Raw genomic sequence first — 25,484 nt, 5'->3', positions numbered from 1 at the left:
ATATACTTATGAACAAAATAAGAATGTTAAGAAAATTACCTTTAATATACTGGTATCCCTTTAACAACACTGGTGTTAGAAGGAAGAACTAGCAATTAGCTACTTGCAAGCTAAGGTCAAGGTCACCCACTTCATCCTGGGACATCGCCAGTAGTCTTGACCTTTGTCTTGCCACTGGACTTCAATAACTCTAGAGGACAGGGTAAAGCTGATGACTTTGCTCAGCTCTGCCTCACTTTAAATCCAGTTCATGCGCAAGTCAAGACATCACTCTTGTGATGTCACTGGTCCTCTTCAAGAGCAAAGGACAAACAAAAACTTGTAAGCTACTTGTGGTAGAGGTAACATGCTTTTTCTATATGCAGTTATTCTGGAGAACATGATTTAAACTGCCATGTCCAAATTCACATAACCACTACTCTAATTCCAATAATGTGTGAGGCATTGTTTTTAATTAATAATATTTAAAATGTTATTGAATGGTAGTATAACTATACCTGTTCTGTAAAAACACTTTTAAGTGAAGCATTAAAAATTATATGGGACAATTAGTACCATAGGAACAATGTAGTTATATGAGTTTATTAGCCAAACAATGTTACAAAAGGATTTTATTACTTTACAATGAAATTACATTATAATGTCAAGTATTAATGATATTAGGATACTCTCCTCTCTAGATTTCTCCCTATGTTCTCCTCCTGTCTTCAGGGTTTAAGTGCTAGATCATTATCCATCATGTACCCCCCAATTCTAGCTGTATCCCAAGGCTCTGTCCTGGACCTTCTTCTCTTCTCTCCCATTACTCTTATGGTGACCTCATCAGTTCACATGGGCTTAATCATCACCAGCTGACAACTTAACAGAACTGTATTAAAAAGCTCTAGTCTTTCTCTTGAGATCCAGTCTCAAACTACCAATTTCCTATTAGACATTTTGAACTTAATGTTCCATAAGCATCTCAAACTCAATATGCTTTTAAATAAAAAAAAAAAAAGGTGATGATCAGTCCCTCTCAAATCCATCCTACTGATCTTTCAATCTTCCAGTCATGCAGATTTTAAACCTTGATGTTATCTTCAACTCCTCACTCCTACTAAGGCCACATATCCAATCAGTTGACAAATCTTACTTCTTAACTCCACATCTCTCTCATCAGTCTTCTCTCCATTTCACACAGCCACCTTTTTAGCTAGACTATTTCAATAGCCTCATAATTGGCCTAAGGTCTCTTCCCTTCCCAATTCCTCCTTCAAAAAGCTCCCAGTGATTTTCCTAAAGCACAAATTTGACCTGTCACTCTCTCCTACTCACACTCCACTAGCTCACTATTTCTGCATCTGTAAAATGAAGGCACTGGGCTTCCTCAGTCCCTTCTCAACTATCTTATAGGATCAAATATAAACTCCTCTTTTTTGGCATTTAAAGCCCTTCACAACATATTTTCAACCTATATTTCCTCTTAGAATGCCTACTTTCCTTCCAAAGATCAGGAGCCACCTTCTACATGAGTCCTTCTTGCCTTCCCCCCCAGCTACCCAGATGCTAGAGCTTTCCTCCCTCCCCAATTATCTTGTGTATTTATTTCATGTGTATAGTTTATCTTCCTCTACAGAACTTAAGTTCCTTGAGGACAAGCAGTTTCATTTTTGTCTTTGTCTCTCCAGCACCTAACACAGTGCCTGATAGAAGGCGCTTGATAAATAATTGTTGCCTGAAAAAATGTTGGTCGAGATAACCTCATGGAGGATATGCCTATATAAAGATCTCCCATGTTTGCCTTCACCAGAACCCTTCAGTGTGAGAAACACCAACATATTGAGATAAAAATTCCTAGTTTCTCCTAAAATAGTCAGAACACTTCAAACAATCCAAAAATATTTTGCTACAGGCCCGTTTCCATTTGTGCAAAAACAAAATCTGGAAATAAAAAAACCTAGCTTTCATTATGTGATGATGAAAACAATGAAATTATCTTGAGGCAAAAAATGAATAAGGAAAACTATCTCCAAATGTAAGCTTTTCTACAGATAATACAGGTTCCTTTTCTGTCTTTGAGTACAAGAACAGACACTATACTTGCGATGTGCTACTCAGGGAAAAGAAAAAAAAGGTGAGAATTTGGTTTTACTAAAAGAACTGTCAGAAACAGTACGAATGCAGGCCAGGCCCTGAAGTCAGAAAGACGAGTCAGTCAGATACCAGTTATGTGGCAAGAAACTTCAGTTCTAAGTGTCCCTAGGCAACTCTTAGATGAGGTGACCACCTATATCAGTAGAGAAAATTTCTATCGTGGGAGTACCCCACACTGATGAAATCTCAGTTCTGGACTTCCTACTCCCAAAATATGCTAAATTCTGAGGTACCAGCAGGAAATTCCAGTAGTTATGTGCAGAAGACAGCTACAAATGTAGGACAGAAAGAGTGAATAAAGATACAGATTTAGGATTTATCAACCTAGAAGCAATAGTTAAAGATGTGGGAGTGAATGATATCATCAAATGAAAGGGAATCAAGACAAAGAAAAGAAAAAGCCCAGAGGACACCTGCCTACAAGGATGAATTTTAAACTCTTAGGAAACCGGTATTTGAAAGATATTTGAAAAAGAAAGAAACTGCATTTATGTATAACAGCTGATTCCCCTTAGGCAAACTTCACTATGTGCATATTTCAGGACTTTAATTCTTCATATATCACAGCACAAAATCCATTTGTTGAGAAGCAGACAGGCATAGAGATAGCCTTAGAGTCAGGAAGACTTGGGTTCTGGTCCTGACTGTGATACATAATGGCTAGGTAACCGTGAGAAAATCATTTAACCTCTCAATACACTCCAAGAACCCTCTGATGCCAGAACTATTAGAATCATCAATGTTGTCTTGGAAGAAGGTTTCCAAAAGCAGGTCCCCTACATCAATGAAATCACAGCTCCTGACCAAAATAAAAGGGGGTCATTTGTCTATACTAGATTATAAAATAAAGGACAGGAAATATATTCTCAACAGAGCCTGATACAGTACAAAATAGTCCTACCAGAGATCAGTTGACTTGAATGTTACTCATACCCCTAGAACAGTGGTTTCTAACCTAGGGTCCATGAACTTGTTTCTTAATATTTTGATACCTACATTCCAATATAACTGGTTTCTTTTGTAATCCTATGTATTTTGTTTTATGCATGTAAAAACGTTATTGAGAAATGGACCATAGGCTTCACCAGACTGCCAAAGGCATCCCTGACACAAGAAAGGCTAAGGACTCCTCCCTACTGTAGAGGAAGCTATTGCTATCCTAAACTCCAACACCCAGACACAGAAATGTACCTACCAAAAAGCAAAGAACGTATGTGTTTTCGCCTGTTTCTCAATTGTCTCCTGACAGCAGGGCTCTCTAAAATCTCACCTGAGAACTTCAGGTATGGCAACAATGAACAAAGATGAACTGGCCATTCCCCTCTACTTGTCCCATAGTATTCCTTCCCTTTCTGCTCTACTCTCCTGGAGCTGAAGACCTAAAACATTAACTGTAGGTAAGTAAAAAGGAATGGAAGAAAAAAGGCTAGGACAGTCTTCTTTATTGTTAATAAAACTTTAGCTCTGAAGTACACACATAAAAATATATTGGTACGTGTAAGATTCAGTCAAACTTCATTTCAACCAATTAACAAGCATTAATTAAGAGCCTATCATGTGTCTGAAAAATCATTAGATGCCGGGGATACAAAGACAAAAATGAAATATCCCCTTTCCTCAAGAGGTTTACATTCTATAGGGAAAGGCAACATAAATATATAATATTACATATAAAATAAAGACAAGTGATTTTTTTTACCTTGTATATTTGTTCTTTAATAGGCAAACCACATGTTTCATGTAAGAGTCCATGATTTTATTTTTTCCAATAAAACAATGGTATAATAGAGTTATACTGACCAAAAGCCTGATATCCAACTTTTTATAAAAATTACAACTATCAGTATATTAAATCAAATAGAAACTACATAATTCTAAGGCTTTCTAAAATATATATATCAGTTTAGCAGAACAACATAGTAAATAAGACAGCTAGGTGACACAGTGGGTAGAGAGCCAGGCCTGGAGTTTGAGAAGATCTCAGTTCAAATCCGGCCTCAAACATTTAATAGATACGTGACCCTAGGCACGTCACTTAACCCTGTTTGCCTCAGTTTCCTCAGCTGAAAAATGAGCTGGAGAAGGAATGGCAAACTACTCAAGTATCTTTGCCAAGAAAATCCCAAATGGGGTTGTGAAGAGTAGGACATGACTGAAAAGACTGAACAATAACAACAACATAGTAAAAAATCACAGAAAATGTTATTTCATAGGATTCCTGGTACAGTTATCTTCTTTCCCCTTATTTCCTTCCTTCTTCTTATTGAAATAAATCAAAAGCTGATCTGAATAAGGGTCATAGAATTCAGAGAACCTTCTTTAGGGAAATTTTTCAGAGATCTCTGAGAGGACAAAGCATCTCTTATGCTTACTACGGGCCACCCTGAAGTTACCATAGACTTTGAAAAAGATCTCCACAAGCAACTTATGGAACAGAATATTGTCATGACCCTTCAGAATACCTGCCTCTTACGGTTTTTTGGTTAATAGTCTAAGAACTAGAGCCTCTTGCACATTCCACCACCATCAGGAACAAGCAGAAGCACAAGGCTGAGAGCTATTTGGTGTTTTGGTAACTTCATGGATCACTGTGGGCGAAACCACTCATCTCATGATAGACATCTTTTTCTGTAACACTTGCAGAAGTCTCAAGCTGCTTGCTACAGCAAACACCAATATCTTCCCAATGGTGCTAAATGAGTGTAAGTCATGGAACACAATGATTCTGGAAGAATCAAAATCACAGGTAACCAAAAGGGCAATGAGAAGACATATAGTAGGAGTGGACAGGCTGCAGCATATTACCAACAATGACTTATATGCATGAAATAATAATAACGATAATAATAGCTAGCATTTACATGGCACTTTAAGGTTTGCAAAGGACTTTACAAATAGTACCTCATGTTAGCCTCACAAAAACTACAGTAAGAGCTACTATTATCCTCATCTTACAGATAAGCAAACTGAGGAAGATAGAGGTTAAGTGACATGCCCAGGATCACAGAGCTAAAAATTGTCTGAGATCAGAATGAAAAATATTATTAAAGACATGTGAGTTAAATGCGGTGAAGTAGTAACTGGACTTGAAGCCAGGTCCAGAAAGACTTGGGCTGAAATCCTACTTCAGATAATTATTAGCTATGTGACCCAGGGCAAGACACAGAACGTCTCTGAGGCTCATCTTCAAAGTCAGGGATGGATTTGACAAAATGCTCTGAAATATATGATCCAAAAGCCTGATACCCAACTTTTTATAAAAATTACAACTATCACCATATTAAACCAAGTAGAAATTTCATAATTATAAAGCTTTCTAAAATGTATTAAATCAGTTAAACAGAACAACATAGTAAAGAAGGCAGCCAGGTGGCACAGTGGATAGAGAGCCTTTGATCTCTGATCTTTTCTAAGACCAGTGAAGACGACAAGGCTGGTCAAGAGTAAGAGACAACAGGGACAGAGTCCAACTGCTATGCTGGCATTCTTGAGAAAATAAAAGAACCAGATAAAGGCATCCAACATGCTGAGTGTTTCTTCTATGGAAGATTTACAAATAGACAAGGATGGGAATCACACAAGATGAGAAGGCATGAAGATAACACCAATGGAGAGACTTTCCACCCAGCATTCCTAGCGTAAAGACATCACAAATTCAGCAAGTTTCTAAAATGACACAAGCCTGAGAAACAGCGTGTTGTAGTAGATAAAGAGCTAACCTCAGAGTCAAGGAGTTAGGAGTTCAGATGGCATCTGGGACAAATACTGGTTGTGACCAGGACCAAGTTACTTAACGTCTTCAAGTGTCTCAGCAGCATTCTAACCTTTTAATTTGCAGAACAGTGGCTGATCACTGGGATTTCCTTACAGCACTGAAATCACAGGTCCAGACAAACAATAAAAATAATAATAATAATAATAATAATGATAGCACTTTGTACTATGTATTATGTACAAGGCACTGTGCTAAGCGCTTTACAATTACTTTCTCAATTGATCCTCACAACAACTCTGGAAGAAGGGTGTTATTATTATCCCCACTTCACAGGTAAGGAAAAGGAGGCAAATAGGTTAAGTGACTTGCTCAGGGTCACACAACCAGTAAGCGTGTGAGGCCAAATTTGGACGTAGAACTTCCTGACTCCAGGCCATGTGCTCTATCCACTGTACTACCTAGCTGTGAAAACAATGTAATGAGTGATTTTTAATAAATATACAAGAACCTAGAAGTCCAAGTGAATATTGTCTTTCAAAGTAGCCTGCTTTAGAAGCAATACGCTTAATGAAATAAGGCTGTCAACATTCAAAACATTTCTGGTGAAAAAGCATGATGAGGCTGACTAAACAATGGCTTCTCCTCCCTGTTTTTAAGTAACTAAATCTCCTCAGTGTCCTTCCCTGAGTATGTAACCAATGTGCCATTTGAATTCGGCCTTCACCACTGGAGGGGGAGTTTAAAAGAAGGAAAGTAAACAGAGCCTGATATAATCAACATATCACAACCATGCGTCCAGTTAGCCTTCAGCAGTCAGTTCAGTCCTTTCTCATGTTCACCACGTTTGCCTGGTCCCTTTCCATCTGTGTGCAAGGAATGAAGCTGCTTCATATTTAGGGCTTCATGCTCTAACTTACTACGGGCCACCCTGAAGTTACCACAGACTTTGAAAAAGATCTCCACAAGCAACTTATGGAACAGAATATTGTCATGACCCTTCAGAATACCTGCCTCTTTGACTCTCTGAAAAATGTAGTGTATATTCATGTATTTCACTCAATTCATGTATTCCACTCAATGAAAATTTGATTGGGCCAACAGAATTAAGTCAAGAGGAATTCCCTGAAATCAATATTACCAATGCTGATCTTCACCAAAATAGAATCCAGACACCTAAAGACGAACCTAGGCTCTCTGCAAAAATCCCACTCAAGTTCAACACTGAATTAAAACAGTCCATTACTAACACAATTCAGCTCCATATAGATATGGCGATCATAGCTAAAGTCAAAGTAGAAAAATACAAAAAGGATATCCACCTAGTTCTTGGGTCCTATATCAGTGAGCCCAACAGTTTAAACATCATGGTTCTCAGTGACAACATCCCAACCAGTGTGAAAAATGTCTTTCACAAACTAGATAGACACCTTCCAAATGCTGTACAAAGAAAAGAGTCTGTCCTCTGGTCAGCAATACTCTCAAGACAATAGACCAGACAGTGATCCCCATCTGGTAGATAACATCTGGCATATTAAGATTAGTGAAATGAAATGACCAACATTTTCACCAAACAGAATTATTTCCTGCTTGTTACTTCATCTCTAGCCAGGAAGATGTTCCAGACTCGAGGCTCTTGACTAAAGATGCTGATTTCCATAATGGTTAGACAATGATGACTGGAAGTAAACCACATTTCCTTGAGATGGACCTGACGTGGTCCTCTTTGGGTTTCAAAAACTCTTTCCTCCTTGGTATCTCTCTTAAAATAAAACCTCTCTGCTTAGGGGGATGGTGAGGGGTAGGATGGGGGGTGGGAAGAGCAAGAGGAAAACCTGAATCAGAAGACCTCAATTCAATTCCTGGCTCCATAATTTATCAGTCATGTGGCCTTAAGCCAGTTATTTAATTTCTTGGGTCCTTGGTTTCTTTATCTGTTATTATGGGGTGGAGAGGGTTAAAACTTGTTCTGTCTATGGAAGAGTAGATATGATGATTCTAATGAGATTATGTTATGTGAAAGCACTTCATAAACTCACTTTTATACAAAAGTTTGGGTTTATAAAGTGCCTTCCCCACAACCCTAACCTAAGTAACGATACATATATTGTATATATATTGTGTATGTATGTATGTACATATATTGAAACTCAGATAAAATGACTTGCCCAAAGTCACCCAGCTATATTATGTATCTGAGACAGAATACAAACATGCATCCTGACTCCAAGTCTGGCAAGCATCCTACATAATGTTCTACAAAGCATCCTGTAAGCGTAATTTATAACTGTAGACAATTTAGCAACCACACAAGAAAATCAGCTTCATAATTCACTGTCACAATAACTCTCCCTTGGTCTGATACCATTTTTCTTTTTCCCATCTGTCCCTATGTTTCCACTCTGCTTAACACAAAGACTTCCTCTACCAAGTCTGAGGGATAAAAAACTAGGAGAGAGTTAAAAGGAAGGATGAAGAACAGGAATCCAAAAAGTTCTCAACAGGATAGAATAGTGGGCTAAATCTACTAAGATTAAATGTAACAATGATAAATATAAAATTTCACACTCAGGTTAAAAAAACAACTTCACAAATACAAGACAGAGATAGGAGTCAGCTAGAAAGCTGTTCAACCGAAAAACACTGGGAGATTTTAGTGCACTAACTGAAAGCTCAATGAGTCAGCCACAAAATGTGGAAGCCAAAAAGAAAAAGCCTAAGCTATGTTAGGAAAGGCACAGTCTTGACGATTAGAGAGTTAGTTCCCCACTGTACCCTTGCCCTAGTTAGACCACATGTGAAATACTGAATTCACAGTCCGAGGCACCATATTTTCAGAAAGACTGTGATAAGCTGGAGAGGGTCCAGGACAGGGCAACCACAATACTGAGAAGCCTCAAGATCCTGACAGATGAGAAAATCAGCAGATGGAACTGGGGGGTGTCTCAGTCTAGAGAAGAGAAGTATTAGGGTAGAAGTTCTTAGATTTCAGGGGGTCCATGAATTTGGATGAGAAAAAAATTAAATTTTAATTTCCACTAATCTCTAAGCAAAATTGAGCATTTCCTTCGATTATTTAAAAACATTATTTTAAGCAGGAGTCCAGTTTCACCAGACTGCCAAAGGGTTTCATGACACAAAACAAAGGTTAAGAACGCCTATATAAAGGAGACATGAAAGTGATCATTAAATATTGGAAGGGTTATAACAAGGAAGAAGAAGATACTTGATGTGCTTGTCTCAACAGGACAGAACAAGAATCAATGAGTAAAAGTTGAAAAGAGGCAAATTTAGGTTTGATATAACGAGAAAAAATCCTAACAATCAAAACTATCCAAAAGTGGAATGAGCTGCCTCAGGAAGTAATGGATTCCCCACCTCTATCAGGGATGTTCTGGATGACCTCTTGTGGGGAAGGTTATAAAAAGTATTACTATTTCCAATTATAACCTCCAGGGATGAGTTATGGTAGCACTGACCCAAGCCAAAAGATCTAGAAAAGAAGAACTGTACAATGTGAGGGTCAGCACTGGAAGCCAATCAATAAAGAATGTTACTTTTTTTATAATGTTACACCTTATGCTAAAAGAAGCTAGGTGGCATAGTGGATAAGGCATTGGGCCTAGAGTAAAGAAGACCTGAATTCAAATTTAGCCTCAGACACTTACTAGTTGTGTGACCCTGGGCAAGTCACTTAATTACTCTTGGCCCCAGTTTTCTCATCTGTAAAATGAGGATATAATAGCACCTCCCTCACAGGGTTGTTATGAAAATGAAATGTGATACCATATGTGAAAATTTACAAACCTTAAAATAATATATAAATGCTAGCTATTACTGTATTATTGTTTCTTAAAAACAAGAATATTTTTCAGCTACTTACAACATATACAAGTAACACTGGTATACTCATTAACTCTGACATCTTTCAATTTTCCAAAAATTTAATGGCATTCCCATTTATTTTCTTACATACCAAATCATTTGCTCCTAAAGCAAGTGCGAGATTCACTGAAAGAAAAAAAAAAAGAAATTTCATTAATATTTTCTTATATTTTTCAAGACATTTTTATATTCAAATGCGTATGTGATAACCAAAGTATGGGTAATTTAAATACATCTCCCTTTGCTTTTTAAATCACTGGGATTGGAAAATAGCACGGAAAATAGAAGTAAATGGTGACTTTCAAATATAATCATCATATGATTTCCCCAAAATTGAAATTTTAAATAAGGCACTTAACTTAGCAAAAGAAATTTCTCTTGAAATTTGAACTGAACATTTTTCTTGAAAAAGTTGTCAGATTTTTTAAAAATACAGAACTTAATGTGAATACTTTCCAGGAGTGTGCTGCTTATCATTGTGAGAAAAGTGTCTCATCACACTTGATTATCAATGGCCATAATCCTACTGATTTTTTAATATGAACTATAGGTACTTTGAAAATTACAAATGCCCCATTTATGATGACCTTCCTCTATGAACAGGGGGCCGAGATTCCTGCCTCCACATCCCCAGACGAAAAACGGATCAGCTGACTGTCATATCTCATTATCCATCCCTCACTGACCCTCCTCAAAGCCAGAGACAAGACTCTCCCTACATATAAGCCCTTGGATTTTCTTATCGCTTCACACTGGGTAGTCAGTAGCTGCTTTAGCTGCAAGGAATGGGATTCTGTGTGACTCTAGCAATGCCACATTGCCTTTTAGCTGCTGTACCTAATACAGGAAAAAAGGTTCTAATTGTTGAGTAGGTGACTGCTTCTACTAGACACAATGTCATGAGAGAAAACAGGCCATTTCTGTCATTTACGAGCTAAACAGCAACTGTGAGGTAAGGCAGTACAGGCATCTAACTGCTATGTACCACAGGAAAAACGTGTTACTAATTTGAAACAACCAACTTACAAGTTAACTTTCGGAACACAACATGTCTGTAAGTTGTGGGGACCTCTTGTAACAAAGGGGAAAGTAATAAAGAAACAGAACTATACCCTTGTCCATCCAACCTTATAATTCTTCTATGTCTAAAAAATTATTGTATTCCAATCAAGATATGATTGAAAAGTACTTTATTTCAATGCAAGCACACAAGTAAAAATTAAGATTCACAGTCCGAGTTCAAATAAGTGTTTTTCAGGCAAGATTGGGCTTTAGTTCCTCCATATAAAATGCAGGAACTCAACAATCCAATCAAGATATGAAGGTGACATTCTGAGGAAGAATGAATAGGAAATATACAAACATGGAAAAATGCATTATTACCAGAATAACTACCAACTTTGAAGGTTTTAATATCTAGAAATTGTGGTTACTGAGTTATCTTCAGAGTTACTGACATTCTCTGCATTCCCACAGGCCCTCAGACACAGCTAGAATACTGCCCCTCATGTCTAACTTTCAAAATCTTGTTGTTGTTGAGTCGTTTTTCAGTCTTGTCCAACTTTTCCTGATGCCATTTGGGATTTTCTTAGCAAAGATACCAAAGTGATTTGCCATTTCCTTCTCCAGCTCATTTTACAGATGAGGAAACTGAGGCAAACAGGATTAAATAACTTACCCAGGGTCACACAGCTACTAAGTGTCTGACGCCAAATCTGAACTCAGGAAGTTGAGTTTTCCTGACTCCAGGCCAGATACTCTATCCACTGTGCCACCTAGCAACTCATCTTCTTTCAAAGCTAAGTTCAGGTGCCACTACCTGTGTATATAGTTTCCTGATTCTTCCTAGCTGAATTTCCCTCAGTCTCCCTTCTCAAATTTCCCTAGAGTTCTTTGTCCCAGTCTCTCTTTTGATATATTACCCTTACAAGGTATTATCTGTGTATGTATTTATCTGTGTATATACTAGACTTGGAGTCAGGAAGATTTGAGTTCAAATTCTTCCTCAGACATTCACTAGACACTGGACAAGTCACAACATCTCTGTGCCTCAGTTTCCTCATCTATAAAATGAGAATAGCAATAACACCTATCTCCCAGGGTTGTTGGGAAAGTTAAAGGAGATGACAAATATTAAGATATTGGTAAACCTTAAAGGGGTGTGTGTGTGTGTATGTGTGTGTGTGTGTGTGTCTGTATGTATGTGTATGTGTACACACACACATATACATACACACATATATACTATATGTATACACTATGTATACATATACATTATATATACACATATACTATATGTGTCTGTGCATGTATATACATATATATACACACACATATGTCAGCTATTATTATTATCATTATGATCATCTCAATAAGATTTCACCATAAGATTCTTCAGAAAACGGACTAAGTCATTTTCCATTTTCGAAGACCTACTGCCTAGCAAAGATCCTTAAAAGTAGTAAGCATTTAATAAATATTTATTGAGGAAGAAAACAAGCTAACTGAAAGGGTCAAATATTTTAATGTTAAAAGATCAAAGAGAGAAAGCACAATCACTTACATTTTTCTCTATGTAGGACAGGAGTTGTTAATCTGAGGTCTATGAACCTGGTTTTGTTTTTATTTTATTATTTTGATAACTATTTGAATATAATTGTTTCCTTTGTAAGCCTATGTATTTTATTTAAGTATTTAAAAACATTCTGAGGAGTCCATAAGTTTTGCCAAACTGCCAAAAAGATTCATAACACAACAAATGTTAAGAACCCCTGAGAGGTTAAAACTAACAAAATGAAATTGAACTTGGCTAGCCAGGGACAGGGACTAAGCCTCTGACTATATTGGCATAGGGAACTTCCCTAAGTGAGAAAATGCTCTCTACTAGTGCAGATCAGCACAGTCTCTGTAATTTATAATCTGAGAGACTATAGCTGCAGCACCTGGATGACTGAGATCACACAGCCAGTATGTGTCAAAAACAGGCTTTGAATCCAAGTTTTCCTGGCTGGGTACCTACCCAATATGTCATACTGCTTCTCACAGGGATAAATACATAAAAAAAAGAATATGGGTGAAAATCTGACTTAGGAGCATCATATGAAAATGAGAGAAGTGACTCCAAGATCAACGTGAGCCAATTTTTTAGTGTAGCTACTTTCTATGCAATCTTAAGCTGTGTTAAGAGGAATCTATCTATAGTATCTATATAGTATATATAGTAATCTATCTATAGTATCATGAAATCACTGTACTCTGGCTAATCCAACCACAGATGGAGTACTATGTTCAGTTTCCAGCAACACATTTAAGAGATGCTGACAAAGGTAAGTCCAGGAAACACAACATCTAGAGACTGTTGTCACTTGGGGTACAGTTGAAGGAACTGGGGAATCTTTTACCTAGAAAAGAAAATACTTAAGTGAGAATATGATACCTATCTTTAAATATTTGAATGGCTGTCACACGAAATCAGAATTAAGACTTCTATGTAGCTCATCAGACACATCCAAAAATGAAGGCTGGACAACCAGAGATATCAGGGACGTTGTAGAGACCACTCTGCAATGAGTGTGAAACTGAAAGCCTCTGAAGTCTCCTCCAACTCAGATTCAAGATTCCATTTTAAGAGAACTGTGTATAAATAACTGAATTGAACTATTACTACTATAATTCAAAATGCTAGACAAAAAGTTCCACACTCCCACACAAACAAAGGTGTTCCCAAGTCCATAAGTTATGTAGCAACATGAAGAACAATGTAAACACATGCTAACACTACAATAGTTTGTCCTAAGATAAAATTTTCACATCTCAAGGAAGGCCTTCCCATCTAAAGCAAATTAAAATCATGACGCCTGGGGGAAATGATGAGGAGGAGGAGGAGGAGGATGATTAATTGACCGACTGCTACGATGAAAAAGCATTTATTAAGCACTTACTATGTGCCAAGCAATGTGTTAAGTGCTGAAGATACAAATAGAAAAAAATAAGGACAGTCTCCGTCCTCAAGGACCTTACTACATTTTAATGGGAATGACTTCATAAAGGGGGTAATTAGGTTGGAAAGTTACAGAGATGGTGAGTGAAGTCCTGGGGGAGTAGATAAATATATCCCATCGAGGAATAATGGCAGCGCTGATATGATTCAAGGTTCATGGTGCCAGAATTGGGGAAGGGAAGACAAGCATTAGACAGATGTCAAAAGCTACCTGATCTTAAACTTCAAAAAAATACATAAATATCTATTAATAATAAACACCTTCATATTTCTTAAAAGAAGTGCTAAAGTCTTAAGATAACCATTCTACAAGCTTTTCCCATAAAGGACTTGAAATTGGTAGCTACAAATCTCCTTTTACCCTCCCTTCAGTTCATTCATGCTTCCCTTCCTTCTTATTCTACTATTCTCCTTTTTGAAAGTAATAAACTTTGACTTGCCATAGAAAGCTACACTCTCTTCATTCCTTTACTTTAATATTTAGTCCAAATACTGAGCACAAGTCTTCAAAATATTTTGGAGGAAAAAACAGTTTAATATGTGGACTAGCAGGAGAAAGAAAAAGTACCTTAAGTTGGAAATTCAATTCAGCAAGTATTTCTTGAGTGCCCAAAATGTACCAAGCACTGTGCTGGTGCTGAGTATACAAAGACAAAAATGAAAACTGCCCCTACATTCAAGGAATTGACATCCCTACTGAGAAGGCACAATACATATAGAGAGGAGTAAATACACAATATATAAAAAGTAAATATTTATTGAATTCACTGATGAAGATTTGAGGTCTATGAACTTTTTTTACATATGTTGATAAGAGTCCACAACACAAAAAAGATTAAGAACCCATCTCCTGGTGTAGAGGAAAAAACAGTGGCATGAGAATCAAGAAACCAAGGTTCTAGTACTAAGTCTGCCACTCATTGGCTTGATAGAAAGAGAACCTAGACTAAAGCCCTTCTCCAATGCCTCATTAAGGCTGACGCTGAACTCTCAAATATCATATTTGTGAAACACAAAATCTTTGTCAGTTTCTTCCAGGTTCAAAAAGTTTAGATACGAGGCCACGTCTGGATTAAAAATTTGCTGTATAAAGAGCAGTCCAGCTAAACTTAGAAAAGCTCTGAACTAGGGAGGGAGTGGGAGTTGAGAGCTTTGTGCCTGAGGAAATAGCCATACTCATAAAATCACAGATCCCCAAAGAGTGGAAAGAAAGAAGCCATATGGCCCTTTCATTTCCTGAAAATTTCACCTCTGGGAAGACACAAACCCTTTGCTCAGTAAACATTATCAGGTTTGGTTCTCTCTGGTTATGTTCTATGCCTCCAAATCGTTCCCCTACTTCTAGAACCATTGGGATTTCCAAAGGTAGAAAGTCCTCCAGTAAAGAATGGAGACATTTTCATGGGCTGGGAAAAAGCAGACTAGATGGTTCTGAATCGGTGGCTTAAAAGTAATCAATCCAATTCAACAAACATGAATTAAATGCCTACTAGGAGAAACTCTTACTATAATCAAAATCAGGAAAAAAGATAACAAATAATAACATGCCATCTACAATATGGTCCCAACCTATCTTTCCAGACTTATTTCTGTTTGCATTCCTAAAACCTTCATCCCCATCAAATCAATTTATCCTTTGTATCTCAAACCCATCTTATACTTTTGTACCCCTAGATTTTTACTTAAACTACCATTTTCCCTGCCTCATTTTTCTCCAAATATCAAAACCTTACCCAACTCCCAAATTACTCCAGTCCACCATCCTACCTACGAACTCTTATGGCATCTGTCATTCACTTGTTGTTGAGTCATTTTTCAGTCATGCCCAACCATTCATATCCCCATTGAGGATTTTTTTGGCAGAGATACTGGAGTGGTTTGCTATTTCCTTCTCCAGTTCATTTTACAGATGTGGAAACTGAGGCAAACAGGGTTAAGGGACTTGCCCAGGGTCTCACAGCCAGTAAGTGTCTGAGGCCATATTTGAACTCAGGAAGATGAGTTTTCCTGGCTCTAGGCTCAGCCCTCTGTGCACTATGGCGCCACCTAGCTGCCCTGTCATTCACTTAATAAGTCAACTATTATTTAGTGTCTGAATCATTCATCTAATAATTCAATTCAAAAATGTTTCTTAAATGCCTACTGCGTTTCAATGTATCCTCAGAGATTAACACATAGCAGACCCTTAATAAATGGTTGCTGACTTGATTTGACAATTGTGAGTCAGGTACTAGGCTAGGAAATTAACAATGCACTGCCTGATAACTTTTTAAATTGTACTGAAATGTTATTTAATAAGAAGAAATATGTAGTCATTATTTAAATGTTTCACTATTGACTACCTGTTCTTCCTGAGCACATCCCTGCGCCTTAGTGACTACAATACTACTCCCTTCTGTCTGACCACTCCTTCTCAGTGTCCTTCAAAGGTTCACACCCTCTAAGTGGGAGTGTTCCCTAAGGATCGGATCCTTGATGTAGCTCCTTTCTCTATTCTTTTCTTTTGCAAAATGATCTCAGTTACTCCCATGGGTTCAACTTCAGTCACTCTGCATATGACTCTGTAATCTATATATCCAGCTCCAAACTCTCCCTCTAGTTTCTCTCATATCTTCAACTGCCAGCTGGACATATCCATATGGTTGTTCCACTGGTATCTCAACATGAACTTATCATCCCTCTAAAACCTTCCTTCCCAATTTTTCTATTCCTAATATCCTAATATTGACACCCTATAGTATCAATCACAAAGGCCTGCAAAGTCGGTCAATCAATAAACACTTACTAAACATCTACTATGTGCAAAGCACTGGGGACAGAAAAAGAAACAAAAGCCCGTCTCTGCCCTGGAGAAGCTCACAATCTAATGACAGTGACAACAAGCAAACAAATACGTACAAACTACATACAGGACAAACAGAAAATAAACCAGAGGGAAGGCACTAGAATTAAGATGGGTTGGGAAAGGCTTCCTGTAGATGAAGGGAAGTAATCTTTGACTCTTCCTTCACCCTCACCTCCCACATCTGGTCAGCTGCCAAGTTTTGTCCATTATACCTCCATAATTATTAACTCAGGTCTTTACTATTTTGACAGCCTCAGGAAGGTCTCCCATCCTCCAGAATCTCTCCTCTCTCTCCAAACTAGCCTTCACACAAATGCCAAGATCATCTTTCTTATGCACATGTCTATGTCCACTTCCTTGCTGAAAAACCTTCAGTGGTTCCCTAGGAGAAAATACAAACTCTTTGACAAGACATTTAATGTCTTCCACAATTTGACTCCAACTCCAGTCTTATTTCACATCACCTCCTTCACACATTCTACATTAATAATAATGAAGGTAGCTAGGTGGCACAGCACTTTGACCTGGAATCAGTAAGATCTGAGTACAAATCTAGCCTCAAACACTTAGTCAGCTGTGAGATCCTATGCAAGTCACTTAACCATTATCTGATGCAGCTTCCTAATCTGTAAAATGGGGATAATAATAGCTACTCCCAGGGTTGTTGTGATGATTAAATGAGATAATATAAGCATTATGCAAATCTTAAAGTGATACATTAATGCCAGCTGTAATTCTTATTTATAAGGTTTGCACAGTGTTTTACCTATGTTATTTAATTCGATTTTCACAACAACCCTGGAGATAGCTATGAGATAGGTGTTATCATTAGCCCAATTTTACAAATGAAGAAACTGAGGCTGAAGGAGGTTAGGTACTATCCCCAAGGTCAATTGGTTAGTCAAATGGCATTTATTAAGCATTTACTATTTGTCCGGCGCTATACAAGCATTGGAGATACACAACTAATAAGTGTCTGAAGCATGACTCAAACTCAGGTCTTCCTGATTCCAAGTTCAATGTTCTATCACCTATGGCACCTACCTGCCTCACAAAGATGCTACATTCTAGATAAAATAGACTAGTAACTGTTCTCCCAACTCAACATGTCATTTGTCACCTACATGTATGTGTGCAGGCCACTCCCAATGCCTGGAATCACTCCTTCCTCATCAAAATCTCTCTCTTCCTTTAAGGTTAAGCTCAAGTACCACCCCTGCCCTGATCCCTACTTAGCTGAAAGTGTTCTTCTCCCACGAGGTGGAGTGCTTTTTTCTGGATCTCTCCTCTGCTGCTATCACATTCTCTTTAGTATTATATTTCTCATGCACCCCCTTAGCAGATTGTAAGCCCACTTCGACCAAGGATTAGTATATCATTTTTCATCTTTGCATTCCCAGCTCCTAACATGATGCCTTATTCACAGTAGGTGTTTAATACATTTAAGTGTGTTGAAACGTTTACATCTTGTTTTCAAGATTAATGCTTGTTCTAAATAACCATTTTGGCAGTAAATACCAGTAAAATACTAAAATTAACATGTTCTTAAATCAGAAAAAGATTTCATGTACAATTTTAACATACCTGCTGTAGTTGATTTTCCAACACCCCCCTTTCCAGAAGCCACTACTATGACTTGTTTAACACCTTCTATAGGTTTCTGCTTTGGAAGTCCTCTAGCCATGATCTGTGCTCTTCTGTCTTTTAAGGCATCACTGTCAGCACCAGATGACTTGAAAAAAAAACACATACATATTATACATTTAGAATAAAAGCATTAACATGCTTGTCTATAGCAACTGTTTAAAGTGCTTGGTGTGCAAAAAATAAATTTAGGTTAAAATTACTGACAGCCAATCATTAAAAACACTTTTTTTTTTTTCTGTTCAATCTTGCTCATGTCAACTACCTCAGCCTGTGGCCAGTTATAATTAACTCCTAAGGCAAAAACTGGTACAACTAATGACAATGATACTAGTTCATGGAACTTTAAATTTCTCAAAATGGATATGAAATACAAAATGAGATGCAAAATATGAAGCATATCCAAGGTGTCTCAGGAGTCCTGGTGCAGTTTTAAGCTATTAATGCTTAAAGTAAAGCTTTAGTAGTAAAAAAAGCAACTAACTACTAAAGCTTTACTTTAAGCATTAATAGTTTCAAAGTGCACTAAGACTTTTAGGTCACCTAGATGGTGTGACTGAAAGAAGAAGGAAATGATGATACAATGAAAAGAATGCTTGTTCTCGAATCAAGAGGACCTAGTTTCAATTTCCCCAAGTGAATATTGTACAAACCTAAACCAAGTTTCTTGACAGCAATCAATCTGTTTCCTCATCCGTAAAATGAGGAGGAAGGACCAGATGACTTCTGAGGTCCTTTCAAGCTCTAGTTCCATGAAAAGCAGAGGGAAGAAGTTCCTAACAGGTCTTAACTCTTCTAGTTCGTTCCATACACTTTAAACAACTCTGAATACCAGTTAGGTTTCATTTAATACACAGACTCCATTCTAACTGCATAGTCTGTGACTACCTACTCTATGTCCTATTACCACATGGCCCAGTTGAGTGGGAGGCAGAAAAGGAGTTAATCCTGACGACTCCACCTCTCATATCCCATGCTCATCATATCTGTCCCTCAGTATGAGGAATGAGGCAATGATGGTGGAGAAGGAAGACTCCCCAGCACTACAGGGCTGGGGAAAGCAAAGTCAACTTGGAAACAGAAGACAGGGGTTCAACTCCTCATTCTGTCACTTAAGACCCTGGACAGGAAGTTAGCATTTATATAGTGCTTTAGGGTTTGCAAAGCTGCAACAACTCTGGAAGGTAGATTCTATTATTATCCCCATTTTACAAAGGAGGATGACTGAAGCAGAGCAAAGTTAAGTGACATGCCCAAAGTGGCTAAGGGAATGGCTAAGGCCTTATTAGAAGTCAGGTCTACCCGAATCCAAGTCCTTCATTCTATCCACGGTGTCACCTATTAGCCTCAAGTCACTTTTATCCTCTGGTTTCAGTTTCCTCAGTGGTAAAATGCAAGGGGTTGCTTGGACTAAAAGCATGGTGGAGGAGGGGGGCCTAGGGGGCAAAGTGGATAGAGCTCAGGGCCAGAAGACTCGTCTTCTTGAGTTCAATCTGACATTTGCTGGATGTGGGACCCAGGGCAAGTCACTTAACCCTATTTGCCTTGGTTTTCTCATCTGTAAAATGAGCCGAAGGAAATGACACACCAATCCTGGATCTTTGCCAAGAAAACTCCGAATGGGGTCACGCAGAGTCGGACGCGACTGAAAACGACTGAACAACAAGAAGCCTGGACTAAGTGACTTCTGGGAAAGCAAAAGACAAACACAAAGTGTCTCGTCCCCCAGCTCTCCCTCGTGCCCACAGTGCCTCTACTGACCCGCGGCCGCCAAGACGAGGCCGGGCCGCTCTTCGGCCACTCAGAGCGGCGGACGCAGCCCCAGGGAGAGGTACCGGGGTGCAGCAGCAGCCTCCGCCAGGCCCCCATGGCCTTCCGTCCATCCAGCTCGTGCTCGTGCAACGGGGAGGTGACCAAGGCCTCGGCGCGCGCTGATGACGTCACGTAGCAACGCTCGGCGTCCCCGCCCTGGAGATGGAGGAGGAGGAGACGGCGCTTCTTGCGCGGCAGCCTCCCAGTGTCCGTAAAGCTCCGCCGCTTCCGCGGCGCCCGGGGTTGGGGGGCTTTTTCCCTTGTACTCAAGTGGAATCGTTTCCCTTTAATCCGGATACTGATGACTTTCGTCCTGCGAGGTGTAGGTCTAAAAAAACGCTGGCCCCAAACCACATCCCACAAGGCTGGAGTGAGAAATGCCAATCAAGCGTTCACAACAGGGCCAAGCCACCCAGCTGAAATGCGGGGCTACAGGGCATGAACTAAGGGCTCTAGATACATTATGTTATTAAATTAAGCTATTAATTACTTTAAATAATTGATAAATAAGTCGATAAATAATTGAATAGCAGAGTAATTATCAGGAGCCTATGGTAGGAATAGGCAATTTTAATTGCAATACAAAGAGAATGACAAAGCAGGACAAACTTTTTTTAACTTTTGTTATTCTGAACATGGCATTCACCTACAAATATTAGTATTTCCATATACAAAGATCAGAGAAGATTATATATTAAATCGGGAATCTATTACAACATCCTTTTTTTAAAGAGACGGTCATATTATTCTGAACTATGTTATTTTGAACGTGACATTCACCAACAAATATGAGTATTTCCATATATAAAGATCAGAAAAGATTATATATGAAACCGAGAATCTATTACAATTTTCTGTTTTTAAAGGGGGGGGTTTACTGCCGATGTGAAATGTTACATGTACTTTCTGATGGGAGCACTACTGTTTTTAGGGAAGAGGTGAAAGAGGTGGGGGCCCCACATTTACAGGGGGGCCCACATGTGGTAAAAGTGTTGTACTTGTGTGTGGCTCAAAAGAAAGCAGAAGAGACATTTTTAGCTTCTTTTCCCCACACCTCCAAGGGAGACTTTCATTCCTGACAGGAGGAGATGCAGAAGGTTGGGACCAGAAGCTACTCTGCTCTCTTCAGAAGAGACGGGGGTATCAGACTAGAAGTATATCTCTATCTGCTACCTTAAATATGTTCATCTAGGAAATAGGATTTGGTTCCATCTAACTTTTGATCACTTTGTCATTATGGGGCTGCAAAGGAAGACCCCAAGCTCTATTTCCAAGACTTGACCCCTTTCGCTTCTAATACTGGCTCCACAACGAATACACATAGAGAATAGTAAAGAAACCCATTTATCCAAATAGCAAAACAGAAATCAGAGAAGGTATACATACGAAAATATATACCAGACAATACAAAATGAAAGAACTCTCCCACTGGCCGGGGGATAACTCAGCCCAGTCAAAAGAGAGTGTCCTAGATCTCACCCAAGGGGAAACTCCCTGAAGTATCTAGATTGGCATCCTGGGAATAGGGACAAGATGGAATCTGCCTGCTCTTCTCTCATCTTCCCAGAGTCTTTTCCTTCAGCAACCTGAAGTGAGGTTGACCTCTCTCTTGAAACTGGAAACTGACTTAACGTACTGGAAGAAGACTATCACTTTGAGAGTCTCAAAGTGGGATTCATGTAGGGGTACTGGCCCTGACGAGTGTCAAAGAGGAGACTGGCCAAGAACTGAAACTCTCACCTCTCACCAACTCCACCCTACCCCTCACAGGGCCATCTCCACCAATAAGGAGAGAGTCCCATACCAATAGGCCTTGAGACAGGGGTTACATTAGTTTTGCTTAATTGTTTTACTTTGTTGCAAGAGATGGGAAGATGGGAAGAATTTTAAATTCCAAGAAAAATAAATCCTAGAAATAAAAGTCAGCCCTTTATTGACTAAGATGACATGGTCAGATCTGCTTTAGGAAAATCACTTGATAAAGAATGAATTGGGGGCAGCTAGATGGTGCAGTGGATAGAGCTCCGGCCTTCAAATCCAGCCGACCCTTGGCAAGTCACTTAACCCCGATTCCCTCACCAAAAAGTAAAAAAGAAAAAAGAAAAAAAAAAAAGAATGAATTGAAACCAGCAAGTAGAAACCAGAAGACCAATTAGGAGGCTATTGCAATAGTCCAGTTGAAAGGTAATAAGGCCCTGAACTGGGCAGTGGTTGTGTGAGTGAAGAGAATGGAACATATCTGGTAGATGTAGATGGCTACAGAAACAACAAAATATGTCAGTCCTTCAACAAGCATTTGTTAAACCCTTAATATGTGCTAGACACTGTGCTAAATCCTGGGAATACAAATACAAGCAGAAAAACAATCCTTGCCCTCAAGGGGCTTACTTTCTAATGAGGAAAGACAACACAAAGGGTAGCTGAAAAGGATGAGGGCAGGGGAAAAAGAGATCAAGGTGGCAGGTTCAGGGGCGTGATAGAGAAATATGTAGTACATCCCGGAGAGAAATGAAGAAGTGACTGGTCTGGGAGTCTTTCTTACATGAAGGTGTCCACTACAAGGGAGAATCTATATGGGCAGAGAGGGTATTTCCAATGTGTGAATTTCAGGGCTGAAGTGAGCTTGCAGGATGAAAAAGGTTCTTACAGGGGTGGGGAACCTGCAGCCTCAAGGATACATGTGTCCCTCTAGGTCTTCAAGTTCAGCCCTTTGATTGAACCCAAACTTCACAGAACAAATCCCCTTAATAAAAGGATGTGTTCTGTAAAACTTGGACTCAGTCAAAAGGCCACATGTGGCCTTGAGGCCTGTATTTAGAACATGGTAGAGAAAGTCCAGGATGTAACCTGGAAAGAAATGAAGCAACTGAAGATGACAACTGATTTGATATGTGAAGTGAGTGAGAGTGAAAGTCACACCAAGTGAACCTGAGTAACTGGGAAGATGGTGGTGTGCTTGGCAGTAATAGAAAAGGATAGATTTGAGAGGAGAGTTGATGAGATCTATTCTAAACATATTTAGTTTGAGATCAGTTCAGGACAAGCCATTTTAAGTGTTCAGTAGGCAGTAAGTGATATGGGACTGGAGTTCATGAGAGATCCTGGAAATCATCTGCATAGATATAATAGTTGAACTCATGGAAGCTGATGAGACCAAGAAAGAAAATGTAGAGAAAAAAGAAAAGACAGCCCAGGAAAGAGCCTTGGAAGACATAATTAATGTGAGTGGAATGGATGATGAATGGATGATGAACCAGAGAAAGAGACTAAGAAGGAATGGTCTCACAGGCAAGAAGAAAACTGAAAGAGATATGTGTTATGAAAATTCAAAGAAAAGAGAATATTCGAGAGTGGTATCTAGGTGGTCGACACATGCTGGAGAGAGCTCAAACAAAATGAAAACTGAGAAGAAGTCATTGGATTTGACAATTAAAAACCACAGAGAGATCAAAGATGATAATAGTGATGAGGTCTCGGATTGCAGAGGACTTAGAAGAGAGGGAGATGAGAGGAACCCAAAGTACTATAGATAGCTTTTTCAAAAAGTTCAGCTGAGAAAGGAAGGAGAAATATACAATAGGCAGCAGAAATGCTTGAATCTGATGTGGGTTGTTTTTTGTTTGTTTTTTAGGATGGGAGAAACTCTGGCATGTTTGTAGGCACCAGGAAAGTGGTCAGTAGACAGGGAGATTTGAAAGATTGCAGGAGAGGTGAAAGATGATAATGGAGACAATCTGCTAGAAAAGACACAAGGGGATGAGAACAAGAGTACAGGTAGAAAGGTTGATATTAATGAAGAGGAGGGCCACCTTTTCATCAGAGACTGGAATAAAGGAGGAACTAGTTAGGATACTATCAAAGGTATGTGAAATATGGGAGAAAGTTGGGGTGAATAGTCTCTATTAGGTAAAATATGAGGCAAGGACTCCAGTGAAGAGTATGAGAGAAGGAATTCTGTAGGGGAGCTTGAGAAGTTTTAGAAGAGCTCTAGTAGAAAGTGACAAAGAAGAGGGAGAGAAGAACTTTTTCTTGAAATTTTAAAATTAAATTAAATTTAAAATTTAAATTTAAATAATCAATTAATTTAAATTAAAAATAAAATAGAAAGGAAAGCCAAGAACGCAATGTAATGGAGGAAGGAGTTGGTAGGTGCAGAGAGGTGGAGGGAGGTAGGCAGAGCCAGATCTCAGTGAGAGCCAAAATATGGAAAAAATATGAGAAGATAGGTAGAAGTAGATAGAATGTTCTCGTTCTGGTCTTACCTTGTAGCTTTTTGGTGGGATCTAAGTCTAAGATAGGAGTTTGCAAACTATGGCATGTGGACCATATCTGGCCTTCTTTCTGTTTTTGTACAGCTCATGATCTATACAATGGTTTTTACAGTTTTAAATACAAAATAACATTCTTAGCTTATGTGCCATACAAAAATAGGAGGAACAAAATCTTATAACGGTGAATGTTGAAAGCTATCTTTACATGTAATTGGAAAAAATAAAATATTGTTAAGTGGGGGAGGGAAATACGAGGCAGGCCAAATTTGGCCTGTGGGCCATTGTATGTATTTTGTTCACTGCAGTGACCTGAACAGGAGGAGAACCTCCCACAGTGTAGGAACAACTCTAGTCAATCTGTTCTGAATGTTTGGATTTTAGATTTAGTGCTAAAGGAATCTGAGCAATCATCTAGTACAACATCTTCATTTTTCAGGTAAGGAAACTAAGGCTCAAAAACTAAGCCCTTATTAAGTGACTTGCTAAAGGCCAAAAGTAAGCAAGTGAAAGGGCTAGGATTCAAATCTGACTTCAGCTTCAGTACTCTGCACTGTACTACTCTGCCTTCTGTGCTGGACCCTAGCATAAACATTAGATACTAGATAAAGGGTAAAATAGGTAAAATCAAAGAAATAACTGTTTTTGACAATTCAACTGAAATACAAAAAAAAATCACATAGCTGAAACTAGCTGCAAGTTTTAACTAGTTTAGCTATGGTCACAACCCCTCATAAAATACCTTGGAGAAGACATTCTAGGCAGAGGGAATATCAGGACAGACTTAAGAGGAAGGTAAACTGAGGGCATGCCCAGGAAACAATGATCCATCCAGTTTGGTTGGAGCAAACAGTGCCTAAAAAGGAATAGTGGGAGATAAACCTAGAAGGGGAAGGTAGACCAGATCATACAGGCTGTAAATCACAGGATGAGAAGTCTGGTCCTTGTTAGCCAGCAATGAGGAAGCATGGAGGCATTCGAGCTAGAGAATATGATTATAATTGCACTTTAGAAAGATTAATCTGGCAGTTGTGTTAGATGGTTTGGAAGTGAAGACTAAAGTCTTCACTGGGATTTAAAGGGAAGCAATTTTTGAACCTGTTACTTTGGGCATAGTTCAAGTACATGGTACAATTGTTTTGTTGACTTCAATTATTATACTGGTTCAGGCAAGAGTTATAACAT

At 38.7% G+C, this 25,484-nt stretch overlaps 1 protein-coding gene across 1 annotated transcript in view; it reads right to left on the bottom strand.

The window, feature by feature from the left end:
* The window catches only part of NUBPL (nucleotide binding protein like), a gene marked incomplete at its 5' end in the record, with an annotated part of 302,534 nt that extends 282,132 nt beyond the window's left edge, over positions 1 to 20,402 (bottom strand). The window contains 4 exon segments of the mRNA XM_027870181.1: positions 9,822 to 9,856; positions 18,160 to 18,307; positions 19,981 to 20,351; positions 20,354 to 20,402. Of these exon segments, the coding sequence (XP_027725982.1) occupies positions 9,822 to 9,856; positions 18,160 to 18,307; positions 19,981 to 20,351; positions 20,354 to 20,402 (603 nt within the window).
* Positions 20,403 to 25,484: the final 5,082 nt, after the last annotated feature.

This window comes from Vombatus ursinus, unplaced genomic scaffold (genome assembly GCF_900497805.2).
Source record: "Vombatus ursinus unplaced genomic scaffold, bare-nosed wombat genome assembly UNPS02014794.1, whole genome shotgun sequence".
Taxonomy (NCBI): domain Eukaryota; kingdom Metazoa; phylum Chordata; class Mammalia; order Diprotodontia; family Vombatidae; genus Vombatus; species Vombatus ursinus.
This window is presented reverse-complemented; position numbering and strand designations above follow the sequence as displayed.